Raw genomic sequence first — 22,139 nt, 5'->3', positions numbered from 1 at the left:
CTTGTCCACAGCAGGATAAGGAAGCTATTAAAATTAAAATGGCCTACTTAAAAATGGTGGTTCAGTGAAAATGAAGAAAATAAAAAGGATGACAAAGCAAAGTACAGACTAAGGCCAAAACAATTTTTCTTCCCCTAGGAACAAATCTTGCTTCACAAGATCAGTTGTTACAAGGCCTGCCTTAGGATAAGAGGGAAGCACTTCTCATGAGTGAATAATTGGCTAAGAAATATAAAGCAGCTTAGAGTAGTTCTGTAATTTGTATGTTCAGCAGAGAGATGGAGAGTGAGGCTAGAAAAGAATGGGGAAGTCTCCTAAAGAAAGAAAATATTCGTGTTGATACATAAAAAAAAGGGATCAGGAAATGAAACAGGCAAATGGCAGTTTTGAAATAGTGGGAAATTCTGCTGCACCTCAGAGCTGATGTAGGTGACTCCTGCTCCCAGCTGCTGGGGATCTTCAAAGCTGGACCTGTTCAAAGCACCAGTTAGACAAATTACTGAAAGAGTTCACTGGGGGGTATTAAGCACAAAGGTTCTTTTCCTGGCACACAAGGAAGTCCTCAAACCAGCAGATACTCAAATCTGTAGGGGCAGGTGGAAGAAATGTCACTGCATGCCTGCTCTGCCCTTTTGCCACTCAGAAATAAGATCCTGAGGGGTGTGGGGGGTTTTTTTGGTTTTAATTTTTTTTTTTTTTGGCTTGGCTCTGAAGCCACAGTGTCTTTTCATCTCTATCTTTTTAGGTCCTTGCTAGCAAAGCCTGCACTTACTGATTGGTTTATTAATTTGTTTTACTGAGAGTATCATGCATGTGCATTGTTCTGCAGAGCAGGTTGGCAGATGCCAAGGTGAAGCAATGGAAATGAAAAACCTGAGCCAGATGATGTCCTTGAAGTGAGGAGAGGGAACGTGGCAGCTTTTCAAAGACATCATAACCACTTCCAGCTTACCTTTCTGTGCTGGCTTCCTCCTGATGGACAGGGCCCCCTAAAGCCATTGCTGCAGATGAGCAGGAAGCTTTCCCAGCAAGCAGATTTGTCTTTAAAGCTGTAGAACTGCAGTGAACTTGTTTGCTCAGTACCTATCTAACAGCTGTCACCACTTACAAGTGAGCTCCTACAAAAAGGTAAATGAGCTGAGAGCTCTGATTTCAGGGGACAGCCAGTAACTAGAACTTCCCTCTGAGGAAATCTGTATTGCTGTTAGTGTTTGTCCTCTGTGGCCATTCATCTCTCCAGTCTCAAGGACACCCATGAACATAGATGGTTATGGAAAAGTCTCCTTCTTGGCTGCTTTTTGCATATTGTCCTTGCTCAGGAATCACACTGAAGTCCTTAGATATCTCCACCCCTCTTTTGTTTGGATAAAAAGATTTGTTCAATTATAATGTTAACCTGTGGTGCACAGGAAGCTTCAGTCCTCTGTGTTCTGCTTTAACTCCTGCCAGATCTCTTTCCAAGCAGAGCATTTAACATGGCATTTAGTTTTACCCTTTGATACTCTAGAGTCATGGGACTTTGAAATTGGCACAGATTGAACTCTGGGGTTGGTTGTATTTCACATTCCTGCCCCCTTCCTCCTTGAGTATGGGAGCTGGTAGGACATTGATAAAGGGGAACTAGATTCCTACCTCTGCCAAGAGCTACAGGAACAGTATCTTGTGGAAATGGTTTCTAGTTTGTCCCCAGAAAGAAGAGGGTCTAGTGTTCTGTCCTAAAGGTGCAGAGGCTGAATGATTGTTCTGTTCAGAATCACAGATGCTTGGTCACCTGTCTTCTTGGGGCAGAGTGTCCCATTTCTGACATTGTGCACCACTCTCACTGATGTTGGTGCTTATTAAAAATCTCCCTATTTAAAGCTTTTGGGCACATGTTTCCTGGAAGAGTCTTCTTTCCCTCTCATAGTGCTTCATGAGCTGTGTACACACTGGTCTTTACTGCAAGAGACAGAGGTTAAATACCTCTGCAGTACAGTAGTGTGCAGGAGATTTTTTGCTCATCCTGGTCAGTGGCATCTCTGCAGAGTAACTCCCCTTGTTCTTCATCTATTAGGAATACACCATGGTCTGGAGGGTCCCCTCAGCAGACAATTTGAGTTAACCATGAGTGGGTGCTGACAGACTCCATTCTCAAGCCTATATTCTACAGATGGAGTTCCCTTGTTTCCACCAACCCTCCAGAGCAGGTACTGATCCTAGGCTCCTAGATGTTGTCCTCTTGATTTCTTCTTTCCCTAGTCTGCAGTCCAGGTTTTGTACTTTCTCTGTCCCTTTTACAGCCTGGAGCCTGAGAACATGGAGAAGGAGCCTGAGTGAATACCAAGAGCTCCTTTTGTGACTTGCTGCTTGTGCTATTTGTCCCTTCTGGTTGTTTTGCTGCTGGCTTGTGCTGTCAGAAATAAGAAAAGAATCTAGGTTGTTGTTTAGAGAGGCAGGAAACCCTTGGTCCACTCAGGATTTCCCTCTTTCAGATCAGTTTGAAGACCTCCATCTGGTCTTGATTATCCCAGAGATGTCTTTCCCATCTCTCTGCATTACCCAGCTCTTGGTCAGGCCACACACTGATTGCTTCCCTCTCCCTCTTGTCAAGACCCACAAGCTCACAGCCCTGTGGCCTCCCCTGTTAGAAATTCCAGCCCTGTCCTGTCATATCCATGCTCCCAGCCTTGTGCTGCCTGAGCCCTGACTGGAGGTGATTCCTGTGCATGGAGCTAGGGTGAGAGCCAGGAGCTGCACAGAGCAGCAAGGTGTCATCTGTCAGACCAGCAGGTACCTCTTTAGCATGGTTTATATTGTGCACATCTGAGTTCCAGCTGGTGCAGAACAGTTCTGTCTCCTAGAACTTTCTGTTCTTACTCCCAGGGCAAATTGGGAACACTCCAGTCCCCATTGCAGGTGTTCTCATTTCCCTGTCTCACTTCTTTCAGCAGGAACAAAATCTTGGGCTTGACCCTAGATTTTAAAAAAGGATGGTATGTGCTTTCTCATGCTGGCCAGCAACTTGTGTTGTCTTTCTCCAAACCATATAACAGTGGAGAATCCAAGCACCAAGTGCTGTTTCCAGGACCTTTCATTTTCACAATAAGAGAAAACTATGCAGGGATTTCCCCCTTAGATTTGCAGCTGTGGAGGAAAGCTGAGTCATGGTATTCTCACATCTATTTTTCCAACTGGATCCCCTGCTAACTGATGTTTCATCATGACCTAGGCAACCTTCTCAAGGTGCCTGAGAAACACTCTTCTGCTGGCTGGCTGCAGAACAACTGTGTCAAAGCTTGGTTTATTTATTCATTCCATGTCATGTTCTGACAGAGTCTTCATTGAGAAATATAACTGAGGACCCATCCCAAGGTTTGCAATTCCATACCAAATATTCTGGAGAAATTTCTCTTCATTTAGCAGAAATCAGGTAGATTCAGACCACTGTCAGGACTTGAATTTCTGTCTGTAGGCCTTCCAATGAACATGGGAATCCTAATTAACTGCCCTAAGTTGCATCTAGGAGAAAAAGGCCCAAGTTAGAGGTTTGTGTGGTAGCCTGTCAGATCTTGTGAGCAGCCCTAATTCACTACAAGTTTTTAAGTTCCTGTGCTAGGCTCTGGTGGGTGCAAAGATCCTTGGAGCTGCTCTGTCCTGTGTCTCACAGGGAGGGTGTTGGCCAAAAGATTTGATCTCAGTGTGCAAAGTGAGGATGCTCTGCACGATTGGAGTGTACAGGAGGTGATGGGCAAGAAACTTTTTTGCTCATTTTTAACAATCCTATGATTTAATATTAGAGTAATTAATTTAATAATTGGAATTGTGAGGATATTCCTCTAATATGAGCATACTAGAATTCTGAAATATTTTCTTTTCACATATGCTACTGAGTAAGTATTTCTGCCAGAGAAAGAACCACTGTGGATAGAGGATCCAGAGCACCATCTTTCTCCAGTTGTTGTTTGGGTTATCTGAGCTAGTGCTCAAGAAATAAAATTAGATTTTCTTGGTGCTGGTGAGAATCACATAGTGATCCTTTTTAGTTGGTTCCATTTAAGGTTGATTTTGTTATTCCCTCACTTCCATCTTCTAAGGAGCAATCCTCTTCTAGAAGATATGAAATGAGTGCCCTGAAGCTCAGATTGAATCCCTGCCTGCATGGGGTGAGGAGCCTACATGGCATCTGAGAGCAGAGTTTGAAAAAAAAATTTAAAAAAAAAAAAAGGAGGAAAAGAGCAAAAAAGAGCAGAATTTCATGTCTTAAAACCAATTTAATTCTACAGCCCAGTATTAAAAAATTGAACATACTCTGGAACTAGCACCTTGTGTAGGGAACTGCACTCTTTCCCCTTCTAGATTCAGCTAACTGCTGATTTACCCCTGCTGTCCTGGAGGGCTTCCTGAGCAGAAATGTTTAAAGCTGATGAATATCATACTCACCTATTGCACATGAGCTTTCAGGTCAAGGCAAGCTCCTTTGGCAGGAGGGTTTGGGTGGGCAGGAGGACTTCTGGGCTCTTCCATCACAAATGCACATCTGCAGCAGTTGTGGTGTAAGCTCAGACATCCCCTTCGTTCATCTAAGGACTTCCTGGGTTAATGAAAGAAGCCAAAGGCTCTTCAGAATTAATTATTAAATTGCCAGTGCCCAGCATGTTAATCTTTTCTAGTGCCTCTTAAATGACATTTCAATTACTTAAACTGACTGGAACTGAGTGACTCTAATACCTGGGGTAGAGGACTAAATTCAAACATTAATGTTTTAATAAACTTAATGGGGAGAAATTTATAAATCAGTTGTTTATTTTGTTGTGGGTGTTTTGTGTTTTTTCCCTGCTTTTGACTTGGCTACATTTGAGGACCTTGAAACAAGGCCAACCCTTGTCAGAATGCTTACACCAGCAGTCCTGAAGTGTCTCACCTTGCTGCCTGGGGCTGCAATGATAGTTACTTGTCATCCCTGCCTACTGATTCTGGAGAACTGTTTAGAAGAAGGAATTGCCTTGCCCCAGAGTTAGGTTAGCTGATGTTGGTGCATGTTACATCTTCCAGGTTTCTCTGTGACAGTCAGAAGGATCTGGATGAGTTGCTGGATTGCCTGCACCCCCAGGGGGTAAGAGAGAGTCAGCTCAAGGAACGTTTGGAGAAAAGGTGAGCCTGTTTTTGCTTTTTCTGTGTGTTTTCTGAAAGTCAAAGCCTGTCCTTGTCACAGCAAGTCTTTCCAGTCCTGGGGCAGCCATCAGTGCTTGCTTTGATCCTGCCCGTGCTGGAGAGGGGAGGATATTGAGGATGAGAAATTGCTCTTCTTCCTGGGCAGTAGCTGCAGGTTCATGATAAATAATGGTCTAAACTGTGAAGAGGTTCTGTCAGTCTTTAAATTGCTCATTGCAGCTGGAAACAAAGGCAGTGGTGTTCCACTCACAAAGCCCAAACCACCACATGCTTTCAGGTGGCTTTCAAAGAAGGTTCTGCACTGGTGGAGCCTGTGGAGTGGGATGGATGTTATTGCTGTTGCTTTTGTGCTTGGATTCAAAGGCTGGGTTTTGATTTTCCAGGTATCAGGACATCACACATTCTATCCATTTGGCTCGGAAACAGAACTTGGGCCTCAAATCCTGTGATGGCAACCAGGAGCTGCTGAATTACCTCCGAAGTGACCTCATTGAGGTTGCAACTCGCCTGCAGAAAGGAGGCCTGGGATATGTTGATGTGACCCCAGAATATGAAGCAAAAGTGAGTGAACAGGCAAAGTAATATTGAGCAAGACAAGTGCAAGGTGATACTTCTGGGAGAGGCCTCGACTTCTTTGTTCTTCTCAGACAAAGAGGATCAGGAAAATTGGTTTTCTCATGTGCTAAACTATTATTTCTGGATTACACAGCTGCTGGGTTGAGGTCCTTTTAATAGAAGTGGGTTGTAGTGTTGGAGCTCCATGTCCTGTACAGCAGCAAAATTACCCTATTTCCTTCATCTGGTTGCAGACATATTTATGGAGCATTAGTTGAACTTGAAGCAAGCATGTCTTGTTGAGATGTGTTCCATTTTGGAGGTATTTCTTTGGTTAGTTTTTCTGGATTTTTTTGCTTGTTTCATAAATTCAGAGGCTTGGGGTAATGATTGTATCCTAGTTCCAGGACCTAAAGGATGTTCTGCTCATGGGTGTGTCAGCACAAGGATGTGCAGTGAACTGAAGTGTGGATTTTTAGTGCTCTGGTTAGTCCAGCCTGAGTCACAGAAGCATTATTAGTGCCCTGAGTGTCTTTTCTTAAAGTGTAAATGTGCCTGGTGTGGGTAGAGCACACACTGCTGTGACTGGTGTGTTCTCCTCCTGCCAAAGCACAACACTGTCTGGTTTGGAGTGGGTAAAGCTCTGCTCTTAACCTGCATCCTGAGTCACTGCAGAGGGCTCCCCCTTGGAGATGAGATCAGAAGTGTTGAGAGGAAGGGGAAAATGCAGTGGGAGTGGAGTGGGAGAATGACTTAGTGCTTTGTCATCATGGATTTGGGTTTCTGGAGTCAAGTTGTGAGTGGTTTGGTTTGGTTTTTGGTGGTGGTTGATTTTCTTGGTTTTTGGTTGGTTGGTTTTTTTGGTTGGTTTGGTTTTATCGGTTGTGGGGGATTTTTGTTTTTGTTTTGTTGTTTGGTTCTTTTTTTTGAAAGCTTGATAATTTCTGAACAGTGCTGTGCATGACCACCAGGTCTGAACTCCAGCAGAAGCAGCAGCAATATGCTGAATCCATAACCAAGGATGGTAGAAAACAACTCTGCATGAAAAACCTCACTGCATGAGGACAGACCCACCTCAAACAACAGAGTTAACCTTGAGTTGTTACCTGCTCTTCCTTACAGGTGTACTCACTAGAGAGCTTGAAGGATTTTGGAGAGTGTGTGATTGCACTCCAGGCTGGTGTTGTTAAAAAGTTTCTGCAAGGTTTTATGGCCCCTAAGCAGAAGAGGAGGAAACATCAAGGAGATGACTACATTGCCAAGGCTGAGGAGATAGATGAAGACAAGAAAATGGCAGAAGAAGCTAAGGTATTGTTCATTTCAGGGCTCTGTTTTGGTGTGGTAATACAGCCTTTTGAGCAGAGGTGATACATTTAATCAGGTATTAAATCCTGAGCATCTTATCCCCATTGCAAGGTTGGAATGTAGTGAGTTGTCACTTATTGGGTCAGGTGTTCCCTGTTTATTTTGAAGAGTAAAGGTGTAAAAAAAAGAGTAAAGGCAAAATGAAAATCATACTAAGGAATTACAGTTAATTTTCTCCCTGTGAACAGGAAATGGGTCAAGTGAAATACTTTACTTTATTCATGCAGTTCCTCACCAAAGCTGGGTACTTGAATAAGAGCATATTAGGGAGTGTGTTTAGGGTACATAACAGGAGATATAGGCATCAGAAGGGACTAGTGATAAGCTTAATGCCTTTGATCTGTAAAGAGGAGGAGAGATGTGATGGTTTAGTGACTGGGAGAAAGTTAGGTATCAGTGTTGGGCAAGAAAAGCCACAAGTCATGGTATGCATGGGGACACCTCTGGAAGATGAGGGTTGAACTCAGCTGTTCTGGGACACCTGAGCAAACAGGCTGTGTGTGCCTGGAGAGAAAAGTGGCTTTGTGAGGCTATGTGCAGAGCTTTCCAAAGCAAAGCTCAAAAAAAGGTGGAGAAGAGCTGTGGGGGATTTGGTTGGATTCTACAGGGTATTTAAGCTGTACCAATGCTTCACCCTATAGTGAAGGGATAGTAGTACTCAGGAGTAGTTTCTATGTGCTGAGTTAATGGGAAATTAGTGATCCATAACAAGACTTTCCCTGCTGCCCTCTTCAAAGTGCTCTGCCCTGACTGATCACTGACTTCAGCAGAAATAGCAAGATCAGAATTGGATCAACAGAAACATTTGAAATTCCCAACTTAAGCAAGAAATATTACATTCTTGATTGGTGCTTGGGGTATGGTTGTTTATTTTTTTTATTTGTGTTTTTTAGAGCTCAAATCCACACCAAGTCTCTGCTCCTCTGTGGCAGTGCTAGTTAGCAATGGATATGTTTGGATAGGGACTAGAAATTATGTTCCTCAGTTGTCCTGAGGTATTTAAACTTTGCTAACTTCGAGTCTTCCAGTGTTTAGTGCAAAGGGAATGGGAGGCTGCCTTATGCTAAAAGCTTTCAGCAGAATGCAGAGCTGTAAAATCCAGTTTTGTCTGGGACAAAAAGGAGCTGGATCATCACATTTCCTGTATCTACAGCCATACCTTAGCACACCTTACTCTGCTGTGTCTCACAGCTGTAACCATGAGGTTTATACCTGTAGGGCATGCTTCAAGGGTAGCAGCAGATTTACTACAGTATCTAAATGGATAGTAACTTGGCAGCATAAGCTCTGGACTTGAACTTTTATTTACTGTTGCTAAAGCTGTGTGGGATTTCATACCCAAGGTTTTATTTATCTGAAAACTGAGCCATTAGAATCAGAAATGTTTGAGATTCTCCATCCTGCCTTGGAGCATTGCACTCTTCCTTACAGCACTGTTGGTGACAGCAAGGCCAGGCTTGGGCACTCTGGCAGAACTTTCAGTTCCAGCAGCCTGGTTAGACACTGGAACACTCTGATTTGTCCTTTCTCCTTAGCAAACCAGCAGGACCAGTTGGCTTTCTGAATATTGTTGGACCTGTAACCATAAGTTATTTGAATGTATTTTTCCACTATTACCCAGTTTGTTTAATGTGCCTCCATACCTGGCTATGCTGCTCAGCCCTCTACAGATCTCAGCACTGCCAGTGGGATGGTGCAGCTCTCCCTCCAGGGCAGTGGTCTTGTGCTGGAGCATTTATTTTTGCTTTGCAGTGTTTTCTTCATCTGGCTCAGAGGTTTTCCAGACATTTGTGGAAGTACAAGCAATGTTTCAACTCTTTTTTGTTGGGTTTTTGGGTTTGTTTAGGTTTGGTTTTGTTGGAGAGTGGGGATAGACTCAATTTATGTGGAATGAGCTTCCTTTTTGCCAGAGCAGAAAACCTTTATAGATCACCTAGGAAGAGCACTCCAGATCTTAGATACAGTTTTCTGATGAAAAAAACCAAAACCATTTTTTAGGCATTTGAAGGCCAATTTCCTGTATAGACCAAGAATTAGGAAGAAACTTCAGTGTGAGGGTGCTGAGCCCCTGGTTGCCCAGGTTGCCCCCAGAAGCTGTGGCTGCCCCATCCCTGGCAGTGTTGAAGGTTGGATGGGGCTTGGAGCACCATGGGCTGTGGGAGGTGTCCGAGGGGGGTTGATGAACTTTCAGATCCCTTCCAGCCCAAACCATTCCATGAATCTATGATAACTGAAGTCATTTAGAGACAGAACTTCATTTCACATAGAAGGTAAAATGCAGTATAGCTGTACTGGAAAAACACTTCTGATTTACTTAGACTATACCAGCAGTCCTGTGGTATGGCTGTCTCACTTTTCCTGTGAGAAACAAGCCATGGCTTATTAGGCACCCATTTGCTGACATAATTGTCTATACTAAGGGTTCCTGCTGGCTCAGCTCATAGCTAGAGATCACACTGCTGAGTGGCAGAAGATTGCAGTGTGGACCTGGCTTATGGCTGTTGCTGAATATCAGTTTTGTGCCTCTGTTTTTATCCAAATACTCCCAATTTCCAGTGGCATGCTGGACTGTCCCAGGACAGGGAATATGTGACATTGCAGAAGGATTGTCTGAGTGTAGTAAAGACCATGGGTAAGTGCTCCATCCTTGCTCCTTTCTGGCAGTGGTGTTTGGAAGGGAAGAGGACAGGGGGTCAGACTTCACCTGCAGACAACACCTCAAAGAGCAGCTTCACAACCAAGCAATTACCATTTCAGCTGTTCAGAGGAATTTCTGTTATCTTAGGATACCAAATGGGAGATTTTTTAGCTGGAGACTTGTCCACTTTTAACAAAAGCAGGTGATTTTTGTCACTGAAGCTGAAATGTGACTGAGAACTTCTCCTGCAGTATTTTTGTGGATGGTGTTTTGGTTCTTCTTGTTTACCCAGCTAGACTGCTCCTCTCCAGTCAGGAGGGTATTTGAGTAACTTCTTTCCATCTCCTGTTTTGTCTAGTTGGCACTGTGAACTCCCTTGATAATGGTGCTGCTAAAATGCAATAGTCTCATGATGCTTGGGAAGCAAGGCTAAAAATCTGTTAAATTCCACAGGCTTGGGGAGAAGAATCTAAGCAAAACTTGCCAACAGCTTTTTCAGATTTATCTTGGCCCAGCAGTTACCCAGTGTGTTAACAGCAAACCCATGAAACACTTACTTGGAAAATCAATTACTCAGTATGTGAAGCACCTCAACAATGTTCTGCAAAGAAATAGCACAGCCCTGTGTAGTCTGCCCCAGTAGATTGTGCAGGTTTGTTTGTCTTGAATGTCATGGGCTCCAGGTTCCCCACCAGCAATGACAGCAAGGATGTTGGCATTTTAGAACAATTTGTATGTTTTTCCAAGCATCGAACATATGCTGTGCTTCCTCAAATTCAGTGGGAGGAGAATTTGCAACTCTGCAAAAATACTGGGTTTTGTTTGGCTCCCAAATTGCTGTGGGCTGCAGAGTTTAGATTTTCTCATTTGACACTTCACTGTTTGCTTTTTTCATTCTCCTGGGGTAGAAGAAAATTAACTCGAGTCCTATTATGTCCCTGTCACGTCTAGGCCATGCCCTCATTGTTGTAAAGCCAAGGATTAACACTGGAGTTGCCCATGCAGTAGCTCAGGATTACTCCTCTGTCCTGCTGCATTTCCGACTTACCCCAATGTTGTTTCTAAACCTCCAGAGCTGAGTTGGAGCCTGTGGCTCCTGGTGTGCAAGACTCCAGCAGTTGCCTTGGTGCAAATCTCAGGTTTAATGCTTTCAGCCTCGCTTGCAGCTACTTCTGGGATTTCACACGCACTGAGGTCATCCTAGTCACAGGAAAAGCAGCTGGTTTTGTGCTTGGGGCTCCAAGTGCTTTGCCTGTCAGACGGGACTGTTGCTTATGTCCCCTTTGCAGCTCGGAGGCCCGAGGTCTGCTCTTGCTGATGGTCTCCAGTGCCTCTGCAGAACCCACTGGAGGGCAGCACAGGCTGCTCCCGTCTGCCATGCTCAAGTGGTGTTGACAGCTGCCTCCCAAACGTTCATCCTTGCATTTTACAGTGCTAGATTTCTGCCTTTTATTTTCTTAACCTGGTGATTGTTTGGGCTAGGCTTTCAGAGGAAGAATTTAGTGGAGTTCACATAGGTTGTTTCAGCCTGGCCATGAAATGCAAAAAAAAGGCTCTACTGTTATGAACAAACTGTCTGATCCAGTGAGGCTGGTTACGTATAAACCACAAATAGGACTGCTGAGGCTACATAGAAAGAAAGAAATGCAGAGTTGAGCTTTGGTTATTAAGGGCCCCAGCTAAAGGATATAAAAACATCATCGGACTGTAGCGAGCTGTGTCTGTGTGCTTCCTTGTAAGCTGTTAGGTCTGTCTGCAGGTTGCTTCAGCCATGGAGAAGTGGAAGACAGCAATCCGTGAGGCCCAGACCTTCTCCCGTATGCACGTGCTGCTGGGGATGCTGGATGCCTGTATCAAGTGGGATATGTCTGCAGAGAATGCCAGATGCAAAGTGTGTCGCAAGAAAGGTAACGCATTCCTGCCCCACTGCGGAGCAGCTGGACGCTGGCACCTCTCCATGCCCTGCTTAGGCAACATGCCCTTGTAGTCTGTCACTCTTCCTTTGGCTGTGTTTTGTGTTTTGAATGTCAGGATTTACAGTCAGAAGCACTGATCACACAGAAGCATTTGACCCTGACTCCAGTAAACCATTCTTGCAAAACTAGAACACAGTCTTGCAGAACATTGCGGAGCTGCTACCCCCTGGATATTGAGGGAACGTGGACACAAGTCATCTACAAATCCTTCTGGGAACACTTGTGCCACTGTCCATTCCCTGGGATTAATTTTTGAGTTGCAGTGGTCTTTGGGTCTCTGAGTCCTGTCAGTTAATCTCTTTTACAGAAGGAAGGAGATATCAGGAAGGTTATTATCTTTTGTAGCCAAATGGGAGAGAATGAGGTGATCCTGCTTTGAGGTTAGGGTGGGAGCTTGCTGCTTGAGCTGGAAGCTTTACCTGCTGGGAGGGGTGGGGAAGTAACCAAATAGGTGACAAGGGGCTACCTTCTCTTATGCATCATAGGAGGAAAGGTTTTAGAGTCTTGCAGGTGGAGGGAGAAGGAGAAGGGTGTCACCAGCAGTGGAGTGATAGTACTTGTTCTGCCATAACCTCTCCTTTTGGATGGAAGCCTGGAGGAAAGAGCTTAGTAGTACATTCTGCCTCATCATGTGCTTTTTGTCTCACTATTTGCTGAAACACCAGTGGGAAATGAGGGCAGACAGACAGACAAACCTCTGGGGGAATGCTGGGCCACTTGTTTACCAAAAGGCTATGCCATCCATCTCATCAAAGAAATAAGGGCTTAACTGGTGCAACATCTTCCTGCACTGTGGAGCCTCTGGGATATTCCAAATGCAAAAACTGTCCTGTCTGCTGTTGAGAAGGGAATCTAGGAAGATACCAGAGGGGGCTCACCTGAGTCTAACAGATTAGAGTTTCACAGAATTTAAGAACTGGGGCACTGGAGAAAGAGACATGCTGGCAAGCTCTCGGCACTTTCTCTTTTTTCCTTCAGTAAATGAAGTAGCTGGCTCAGGACTGTCTCCCCATTTCCCTGCAGCAGGGAGAAGAACAGAGACTAGTTCTGCTGCATACTGATTTTCTTTGCAGGCTTGCTAGCTTAAGTAGGAAGAAGCAGCTCTGCAGGTTGACCAGACTGAGGCTAGAATAAGAATAGCTGCATTTATAGCTTCTTCCTAGGTTCTTGGGCAACTTGGCAGCAAATTCCTCTTTCCCTGTGTTTGGCTTGGGACTTAGCCTGGGTGGAACCTATTTGGCAGGTTTCTACCTTTGCCTCAAGTGAAATCTTTGCAGAGCAAGAAACTTTACATTGTTTTGTTTGTTTTTAAATGCTGCTGCTACTGGTTTCTGCTGCAGAGGTGGAACTGAGGAGGAAGGGTCCCTGCTGACCGAGGGCACTTTGCATCTTTATCTCGCTTTGTCCTGACCTCCAGTGCTGCAGCAGCTTTTGCTTCTCAGGTTGAACAAGGCTGTGGCACTCCTTACAAGTGAGTTGCACTCTCCTAGGTGAGGATGACAAGCTGATCCTGTGTGATGAGTGTAACAAAGCCTTCCACCTCTTTTGTCTGAGACCGGCGCTGTACGAGATCCCGGATGGGGAGTGGCAGTGCCCAGCCTGTCAGCCTTCCACTGCCCGGCGCAGCTCCCGGGGGAGGTGAGTGAACCCCCTCTCCTCTGCACTGACACACTCCAACCATGCTTCCACCAGAGAGCCAAACCAGACCCTTCAAAACATCTTGAAATAGTCTTGCTGACTCCATGGCATTGGCACAATAGAAAAGAAACTTTATCAGGCTACGGCTTTAGCAGCCCTGTGTTGTACTGACCCATGACAAGTTCAGGGGTTATATATTAAACCTTAGGTTTGACACAGAAAACGTGCACCGGACAACCAAAGTCAGCTGTACTAAGGGGCTGTTGTGTTTTTTCACCTAGCAGTTGTGTTGCTTTTTCATGGGAGGGTAGCTGGTAGCACTGTAGCCCTGTAGTCCACTAGTCTGTTGTTGTTTTCTTGGCAAATTAAAACAGCAACAGTCCATGTTGCAGCTCAGCCTCTACTGTGCTACTAAAAATCAGGCTACAAAATGCCACTTTGAAGATTTTCTGGACATCATAAACCTTAACAAGGCAGGAGTTCTTGAAGAGCTACAGAGGAAACAAGGTTTGAGGAGGAATCAAAGTTATTCTGTACAGCAGAAATTAGTAGTTGCCTTGTGACACCAAGAGGTTGATTTGTTTCAAGAGTTGTAAAATGGAAGTTAAATGAATGCAAGGTCTATTTTCCTGCTTACAATGTATGTCCTCTGCTGATGGTGACTCTGCTGCATCTGCCTTTTTGCTGGGGAGGTGAAGCTATGAAATGGCACCTGAAGAGCTGGCAGCCAGCAACTCCTCCCTTGCAGAGTGGCAGCCCAGTGAGAGGTGTAGCAGCCTGTAATGTGCAGGTGGTGTACAGCCTTGAAAGTATTACTTTCTCCCTGGGCACCATTTAAGAGTTCATCAGGCTTGTAAAAAATGACAGAGCTTCAATGCAGCTGTTCTGGCCTGAGATCATAGTTACTTTGATGTGGCAGAGTCACCTGCAAGCTGCTTAGCTCCTGGATGAGAGCCATCAGGTGGGGTAACACCTGTTTTGTTCCCTGCTTTCTGCTCTTGTTCCTAGCTGAGGCAGCAAAAAATGTCAGCCTGGGATCACTTTCTCCCCATGGGCTGTGCAAGCTTATTCCTTTTACTGCTCAAGACCCTCTTTTGAAGAGGATTGAGACTCCTACGCCACCTTTGGCTTTGTCCCCTTTTTGCCTAGGCATGCTTGTTTGTTTTCCTGTTTTTGTAACAGTTTGCATGCTTTAAGAGGCACTTGTGAGCAGTCAGAGCTGTCATGGGCAGGAAGATTTTGTGGCTTCTGAGCTTAGTAGATGAGAAGCCTAACCCTCTGCTCACTAATACTGCATAGCTTGTGAATACTGCTAAATGTGGTCTGTTCCCTCCAGTGCACATGCAGGTGCTGTAACAGTGGAAGGAGGTAATGGGAAAATCAAAATTCCCCTTCTGAAACTCCTTAGGCCTCCTGCAGACCTGGGGTAAACAGCAGCACATCTTCAGGGAGGAGTAATTGCACAGCAATTGCAATTTAAAGCCCATTATCAGGCAGTCAAGGTGCCTAGAACAGTAAAAAAAAAAATACACAGATTCAGCTGTCAGAGGTTTTCAGCTCAGATGTTAAGCCTTTAACCTGGGAAGTTCCCTTTTAGCTGTAGCTACAATTCTCTGAAATTGAGTAACTGCTTCAGTCTGAGACTGGGTGTTCTTTCAGAGCCAGGTGTGCAGTGAGGCTCTGCCTGTCCACACACAGGTCCCAGGCACTGGTGCAGCAGATGTGTTTGCCTGTCTTGCTCTAGGAACTACACAGAGGATTCTGCTGAAGATGAAGGTGAAGAAGGTGAGGAAGCTTCTGATGAACCAGATGCTGAAGAAGAAGAAGAGGAGGAGGAAGAAGATTATGAAGTTGCTGGACTGAAATGTAAGGCCATGACCATGCAGGAAAGTAACAGAAAATATTAAAACTCTCCCTTCAGTGTCCAGAGTATTGATCCTGTTTGGGAGTTCTGCTTTTCCTTGCACAGGGCACGTTGTAACTGGGAAATGGTGGGGCAGCTCACAGGGTTGTGCTGTACATTACCTGGGCAGCTGGGTGAACTCTGTTCCCTGTCATCTGGTCAGCACCAGCAAAGCCTGGAACTGCAGAGAGCTTTTGCTCCCTGCCTGGTCAGTTCCCTGGGAATGCTGCTGGGAGCAGGGAGAGTGCTATGAGGTGTCAGCAGGGCAGGGTGGAGCAGCAATGTTATCAGTTACTGGTCCTGGCAGTGTCTCTGCCTACAGGATTTGTTGCTAAACTGGATGTTGCTGGTAGATGCTTTAACCACAACCCCCTCTCCTTGCCTTTTCCCTTCCCACCAGCTCATAACCACTTAATTGCAGAATTTCTGGTGATTTGGCAAGGATGCATTTTCAGATAAGAAGAGGAGCAGTTCTTCTGCCATCCCTGTGGGAAGGCACAGGACTCGAGGTGCAGTGTGGGCTGGACCACCATCAACCTTTGGTTATGTACAGAGAGCACCTGGGATGTGCAACTGGCTCATTCCTGGGCAGCTGAGAGGAATGAAAGAATGAAAGAGATTCCTGAATGACTGCTACTCCACTTAACCACTTCTTAGTATGTGTATCCACTTTGTTTTTAGGGGAATTTGACTGGTTCTCATTTCAGCAACTTGCTGCACTGAAAAGATCAGTCTGGGAGTGGCAGGCTGCCAGCGTTTGCTTTTTGTCTAAATACCCTTGGCTGACAGATAACTTCAGAGAGTCTTGATGAGGGCTGATGGTGGAATCCAGAGACTGGGGGACCTAAAGGATTATCCCATGTCCTTCCAAGGGTTTCCATCCAGGTCTATCAGTCTTGATTCCCTGCTTTACTCTGTTTTCAGGGATGCTCACTGATAGCCTGGCTGTGTACACTGCTGCTTGTTCTGTGTTGTATCCATGTCCACGCTTGGAGTGTGTTCAGCCTGTGTTGCATGGCCAAGGCAGGAGCTGAGCCAAGGTTTCCAAACAATAGCAAAAGAGGGTTACAGTCACTAAAAATAAAGTGCTAAATGCAACCCCTGGTTTTAAAGAGCATTAACATGGAAAGGTCACAGTGGAAAACTTTTGTTTTAATAGAGAAGTCTCCATTAATCCCCGTGGTGTTTATCCTGAGGGATAGAACCTAGAATGTTGGATTGTCAGACATTTAACACGTGCTGCACGCTTGACACACAAGCAGAGTGACAGCAGGCAGACGTCCCACTGCCCTGACACGTGCTCCTCGTGTGGGGGGCCCTGCAAGATGATTTATTGGACAGGGCTGGATTAGAGGCTGCAGATGAAGTGCTGCAGTGTGCTGGGTACAGCTTGGTTGAGCACCAGGGGAAGGAGCTTGGCTGGGGGAGACCAAATCGTTCTCCTGATACAGAGGGGTCATGGGAGAAACTTGAGGCATTCCCATCAGTGGGAAGCTCTGCCAGACAGCCTGACCAACAGGCGAGCTCCTCTCTTTGGGTTCTAATGCAGCAGCCCCAGGCTTGGGGAATAAAATCCCATTGTTTCCTGCTTGCAGCACGTGGAGCTGCTCCTGGCTGCAGTAACTCGACACTGCCCCTGCACACAGTTCACTTTCCAGGGGGCTGAGCAGCTGGTGTATCCCCCTGCCAGGGCCACTGCTGAGGGCTTGGAAAAGCACCCATCCCCAGAGGGTAATGGGAGACCTGGGGAACAGCAGGGATCTGCTCCCAGTGCTTCCAGAAGGGACACTGCACTTCTGTTGGAGACAGCCCACCTGTCCTTGTGACCTGCTGTCCCTCGAGTCTCTGTGTGTCAGGGTCTCTGTGCTTGGCTCTGCAGGCAGAGGGGTTGTGGTACAGCCCCAGGAGAACCTGACCAGCACAGAGGGGCAGGGAGCTGAGAGGAGGAGGGAAGGGAGCTGAGAGGAGGAGGGAGATGTGGCTGGAGGACCTGCCAGTGCTGTTGGTTGCCGTGTGCCAGCCCCATTTGGTTGTTGCTAAACAGCAGTAGCCTCTTTTTGGACAGGAGGTGATTACCCACTGTATCACCTCTGGACAGGGCATGGGGAGCACAGCTGACATGAGGATTTGTGCACTGAGGATGAGCTGGGTCACTGCAGCTCCTCAGCACTGAGCCAGCTCTGCCTGGGGTCTGCGGCTGGGCAAAGGGTGTGGGCTCTCTGCTCCCAGGTTAACCCACTCCTCTGAACTCCTGGCTTCTCTGTTACAGTGAGGCCCAGAAGGGCAGCCCGGGGCAAGCAGAGCACAGCCATGTACTCCTTGAGGCAGGGGAGGCACCAAAGGAAGAAGCAATCCCTGCACCCTGCCAGGGGACCCCGGCCGCGGGCTGCACCTGTCAACGGCGCCGACATTGATGAGCTGGTAAGAGCCAAACTGCCCCCAGGAGGCTGCTCACACCACGAGTTATAAACTAAACAGGTGTCCTGCTTCCTTGCCTTCCCAAAGAAATACCCTGAATCACACCGAGGGACCCGGCCGGGCTGGGGATGGGCTGACAAAGGAGGCAAAGCCTTCAGGGCCTGGTACAAACGCAGCACAGATATGCCAGGCATCTTTCCCCAGCAGCTTTCACACATTGTCCCCCTTGAGTAGCAGGCAGCCTGCAGCTTGTTAAAGGGTTTAAAATAGTATCCATATGTCCCTGCAGAGAGGTGGGGGGACCGAGGGGGTCCTGGATGGTCAGAGAATGCCAGCAATGTTGGACCCTTGCTCTCCAGCCTTGGCCGTTTTCTGACAGTTGTTGTCTGTATGGTCACTCCCCAACCTCCAGGACATAATTTGGCTGGTTTAGGTTTCACTTGACATTTAAAGAATAAAACCTTATGGTACTGAACAGAGCAATCTCGTGTGTGCATTCACTGGAGGCGGGGTGGAGCTGCAGCTTGCTGTGCTGTTTGTCCTGGGGAAGGACACACCACAGGGGATACGTGAGGATACTCCAGCCCTGTGGGCCATGTCACAGCCCTCTGCTAGAGCTGCCATCTGTCCACCCACCAGTGCCAGCAGGGCTGGTGAATCCTGTCACTATTCTTGAGCAGGTCTTGGGGCTCGGTTCTCCTTGCACTTGGTGATCTGGTCTGTCTTACAGATTAGAGAGTGACCAAAACTGTGAGCCCAGCATGGACTTCCACAGACAGCTTAGAGGGACTTCCAAGTGGAGAAAAATCTTACTGGAGTGGCTGGGTCAGGGTCTCTGACAGAACAGTCTTGGGGAAGAGAATGCTGCTAGGGCTCTTACACTTACTGGGAGGAGACTGAAAGTGGCTCAGGAGTAGTGCCCTGTGTTGTGGAGCCTTCCTATCATCTGAGGTGCCCTGAGCAGCAATGTCCTGGTGAGCTGTGTGCTTGGAGCCATGGGGATGTCCCTGTGCTGTGGATACCTGGGCAAACAGCTGACCTTGTGTGCAGGGCAGTGGCACCCAGGGCCTCAGTTGCTCTGTGGTGCTTCAGGGGGCATGGTCAGCTCTGCAGTGTCACTGCAGCAGCACAAGGGCTTTCACCCACTGCTTCTTGTGTCCTGTCAGCCAGGGGCTTGGAAAGGGAATTGACATTCTCCACTTGATATCATCTATTCTTTGGCTGCTTGTTTTGACCATGATGTCTTTGAACGTATCTTGCTGCCCCTGCAGAAAATACAGGCTGCTTGTGAGCTTCTGGATGGGGCTCTTGGTCTGTAACTCAAGCTGTCACTGCACATCTTGTTTGTTCCCACCAAATGCAGATGAGATGCAGCACAGCAGGTTTGCAGTTCTTGGTTATTGTGGAAGATGGCTGCTTTTGAAAACCTTGAACTTTGTTCCTGCAGCAGCACCACATATCCCCAACCACTGAGACTCTAGCTCATAAACAGAGGAAAGGAAAAGGAAAAGCTCTACTAAGAACCAGCTCCTTTGGCCTCAAAAGTGTTTGCTAAACACTGAAGCCTGTAGTGGTTCCCTCCTTTTAACAGCATCCTTTGTGTGGGCAGGTCCTTCAAACAAAGAGGACAGCACGGCGCCAAAACCTGGAGCTGCAGAAGTGTGAGGAAATCCTCAGCAAGCTGATCAAGTACCGCTTTAGCTGGCCCTTCAGGTGAGGACAGGGTGCTCCTCCTTGGGTGCAGGCCTGGCCACAGGCTGTGTGAGGCGTGGGGGGGCCATGCTGCAGTGCTGCCCCTCCACTTGCTGGATCTGAGACAGGGGTTTCAGCAGCGAGTTAGGGATGGGATGAAAGGGAGTGAAGCTCCAGAAGAAACCACCACACTCTCAGTTCTCTGCTGGACTGAAGGCATGGGTCTCTTCTGCGGTGTAACAGGAGGTGGTTGGCTGGGGGTTGAAGAGGGGAGGCTGGGGTGGTGCTGCCAGTGGCTCCCAAGATTTTCAAAGTGCTCACTGGCTGGGAGGTACCTGCCACGTGCTGCCACGTCCCTGCAACCGGGCCAGCTCTGGGAGCGGAAGGGCAAGCTGCTGTCCTGGTTGTGGTGCTGCGGCTGACATGTCTGTAGAGCAGTCAGGGTTCTGGTTGGGTTTGTTCCTGTGCTGGGGGGTGCAGGTAGGGGCTGCTGCTCAAGCACAGGGGCTGGGGATCTCTTTCTGCTCCAGCTCTGCACTGCCTGTGGCTGGGGCCATCGTGTTCCTCCTGTCTTTGTGGCTCTTCATTTGGCAGGGAGCCAGTGACCACAGAGGAAGCTGAAGATTACTTTGAGGTCATCAGCAACCCTATGGACTTCCAGACTATGCAGAGCAAGTGTTCTTGTGGCAATTACCGCTCAGTGCAAGAGTTCCTGGCAGACATCAAGCAGGTGTTCTCCAACGCCGAGCGCTACAACCAGAACGGGAGTCACGTCCTGTCCTGCCTGGAGAAGACAGAACAGTGTTTGATTGACATGGTGCACAAACACCTGCCTGGCCACACGTATGCACGCAGGAAACGCAAGAAGCTGTCTGCCAGGTGCCAGGGACTGGAGGAGCAGGAAGGGGACAGTGAGTCAGAGCCCCTCGAACATTCCCAGGGGCGGAAAAGGAAGAAATGAGGGATGGGGAGACAAGGGGGAGAGCCAGAGCTGGACCAGGCCATCTGGTGCTGCCAGGCAGCAGGATGGGTTTGTCTGGAGGGAGCTGGGAAGCAGCAGGCACTTCTCTATTAATCCAGCCTTCCCTTTGGCCCATCCTAGTTTTAATTTTTCTGCTATTTCCTCAAGTATTTGGTCATCCACTGAGTGAGCAGAGATGACTTACTGCTTCCTGCAAAATCCTCAGAGCTCTGAAGGAGTCTGTCCTGCTAGAAGAGGAAGGTGGGAGGGTAAGGGGAGGCCCTGGCCAAAGCTTGGCTGGGCAGGGGAGCATGAAGCCTGCTCCAGCTCAGGCACTGTCTGCTTCCTTGGGATGAGCTGCTTCCTCCCCTGGGTGAGCAGCTGGAGGGTGGTGGGACCTGGCCTTCTGCTGCCTGTGATGTGAAACCAGCCTTGAGCTGGTGCAGGGAGGGATCATATTGCTTTACAGAAGGTCTGGGTGTGATCAGGCCAATGGGCTGCTAGATCTTGTATGTATATATTTATATGGTGGTAATTTGGAGCCCCCAGTGAAGAGCTGCATCAGGCGAGCAAGCACTTACATTTATGGAGATCCAGCTTTCACCAGCATCCTAACACAAGTGGCTTGGAGGTGCTCTTGCTTTTCCACTCTCTTCTCTCTCTCCTCGGGGAGCAATCTCTGGAGGTTGTGCTCTGCAGAGGACTCTTCTGAGCTCAGCTCTTCACATATACACGGCAGAGAGGAGGCAGTTGCCTTCCCTGCTCCCCTCCAGCAGCACCTGATCCTGTAGCCCTTTGGATGAACAGAGTGCCAGCAGCACACCAGGGAACATGGTTTTCTGCACGCCCTGTGGGGAGCTTCAGGGCAAAGGGAGCAGCAGAAACATGTTCTGTGTAACTTTTTAAATTAATTTTCTAGTTAAAAGTGGCTTGTTTCTAGCTGTGACCTTGTACAAAGAACACCTGTAAGATACTGTTGTCTTGCTTTGGCACATGTACAGTTTATATGAAATCATGTTTGCTTTGTATTTTTCCCCCCCTCTTAAAAACTTGTTTTCCTACCAGTAGCTGGAGTTACACCGGGGGATTTGTTGGCAGTCCCCACCAAGTTCTCCCAGTCTTCCTCTAGCCACACTCTCACCATGTTTTATAGCAGTCCTTTCCCTTGCTCACCTCCCCCAGCACAGTCAGGACCATCCCACACTGTCCCACCAGCTCTGCCCTGCCCCACCAGTGGGTCCTGCCACCCCAAATACTGACATTTCTCTAAGAAAAGAATATGATTTTTCATCACCTCTCCCTCTCTTTCATGACAGGTTTTAACCATACAATCAGGGCTTGAACTTTTTATTACAGTAATCTATAATTTGGAACAAATCAGCCCCAGGGCTGCTCTCTGCTGCTTCTGTAAGAGAAAAGCAAAAGCAGCTGTTGCAGCTCCTGTGATTTGAGAAGAAAAGAATAATCAATTAAAAATTGTTTTGTGAACTTTTTAGGTTGTTTTCTTTCCCCTCCTCTCTCCCCCCTCCTAACAGGTATTCCTTTCAGTTCTGGACTGTCAGTGGCTGCAGACTAGGCAGGTTTCCAGCCACTCCCCTCTCCCCAGCCTCAGCTCCCTGCCCCACAGAACAACACTGACATCTGTATTTCACACGTCCCCTCCAGAGGCTTTGTTTTGTCCTGTTCACAGAGAACATTTTCTGCAGGTCCTACACAAGTGAAACCTTTGGAACTGTACATTTTTAAAAAATAAATGTCATTTGGGAGGGAGGGGGTTTCTGCTAAGGGCTGTACTTGTAATAAATTGGAAACTGAAAAAATAAACATTATGTACTTGTGTTT

General features: G+C 47.2%; 1 protein-coding gene across 1 annotated transcript in view; it reads left to right on the top strand.

The window, feature by feature from the left end:
- BAZ1B (bromodomain adjacent to zinc finger domain 1B) overlaps window positions 1-22,139 on the top strand; it is a 49,550-nt gene extending 27,411 nt beyond the window's left edge. The window contains exons 11-19 of the mRNA XM_030462711.1: window positions 5,032-5,130; window positions 5,535-5,712; window positions 6,829-7,014; window positions 11,469-11,616; window positions 13,176-13,323; window positions 15,068-15,189; window positions 17,496-17,647; window positions 19,254-19,357; window positions 19,931-22,139. Coding sequence (XP_030318571.1) covers window positions 5,032-5,130; window positions 5,535-5,712; window positions 6,829-7,014; window positions 11,469-11,616; window positions 13,176-13,323; window positions 15,068-15,189; window positions 17,496-17,647; window positions 19,254-19,357; window positions 19,931-20,297 — 1,504 coding nt within the window. The 3' untranslated portion in view covers window positions 20,298-22,139. The remainder of the gene's footprint in view (window positions 1-5,031; window positions 5,131-5,534; window positions 5,713-6,828; window positions 7,015-11,468; window positions 11,617-13,175; window positions 13,324-15,067; window positions 15,190-17,495; window positions 17,648-19,253; window positions 19,358-19,930) is intronic.

This window comes from Calypte anna, chromosome 19, assembly GCF_003957555.1.
Source record: "Calypte anna isolate BGI_N300 chromosome 19, bCalAnn1_v1.p, whole genome shotgun sequence".
Taxonomy (NCBI): domain Eukaryota; kingdom Metazoa; phylum Chordata; class Aves; order Apodiformes; family Trochilidae; genus Calypte; species Calypte anna.
The sequence above is the reverse complement of the archived record's forward strand: the minus strand, read 5'-3'. Positions and strand labels throughout refer to the sequence as shown.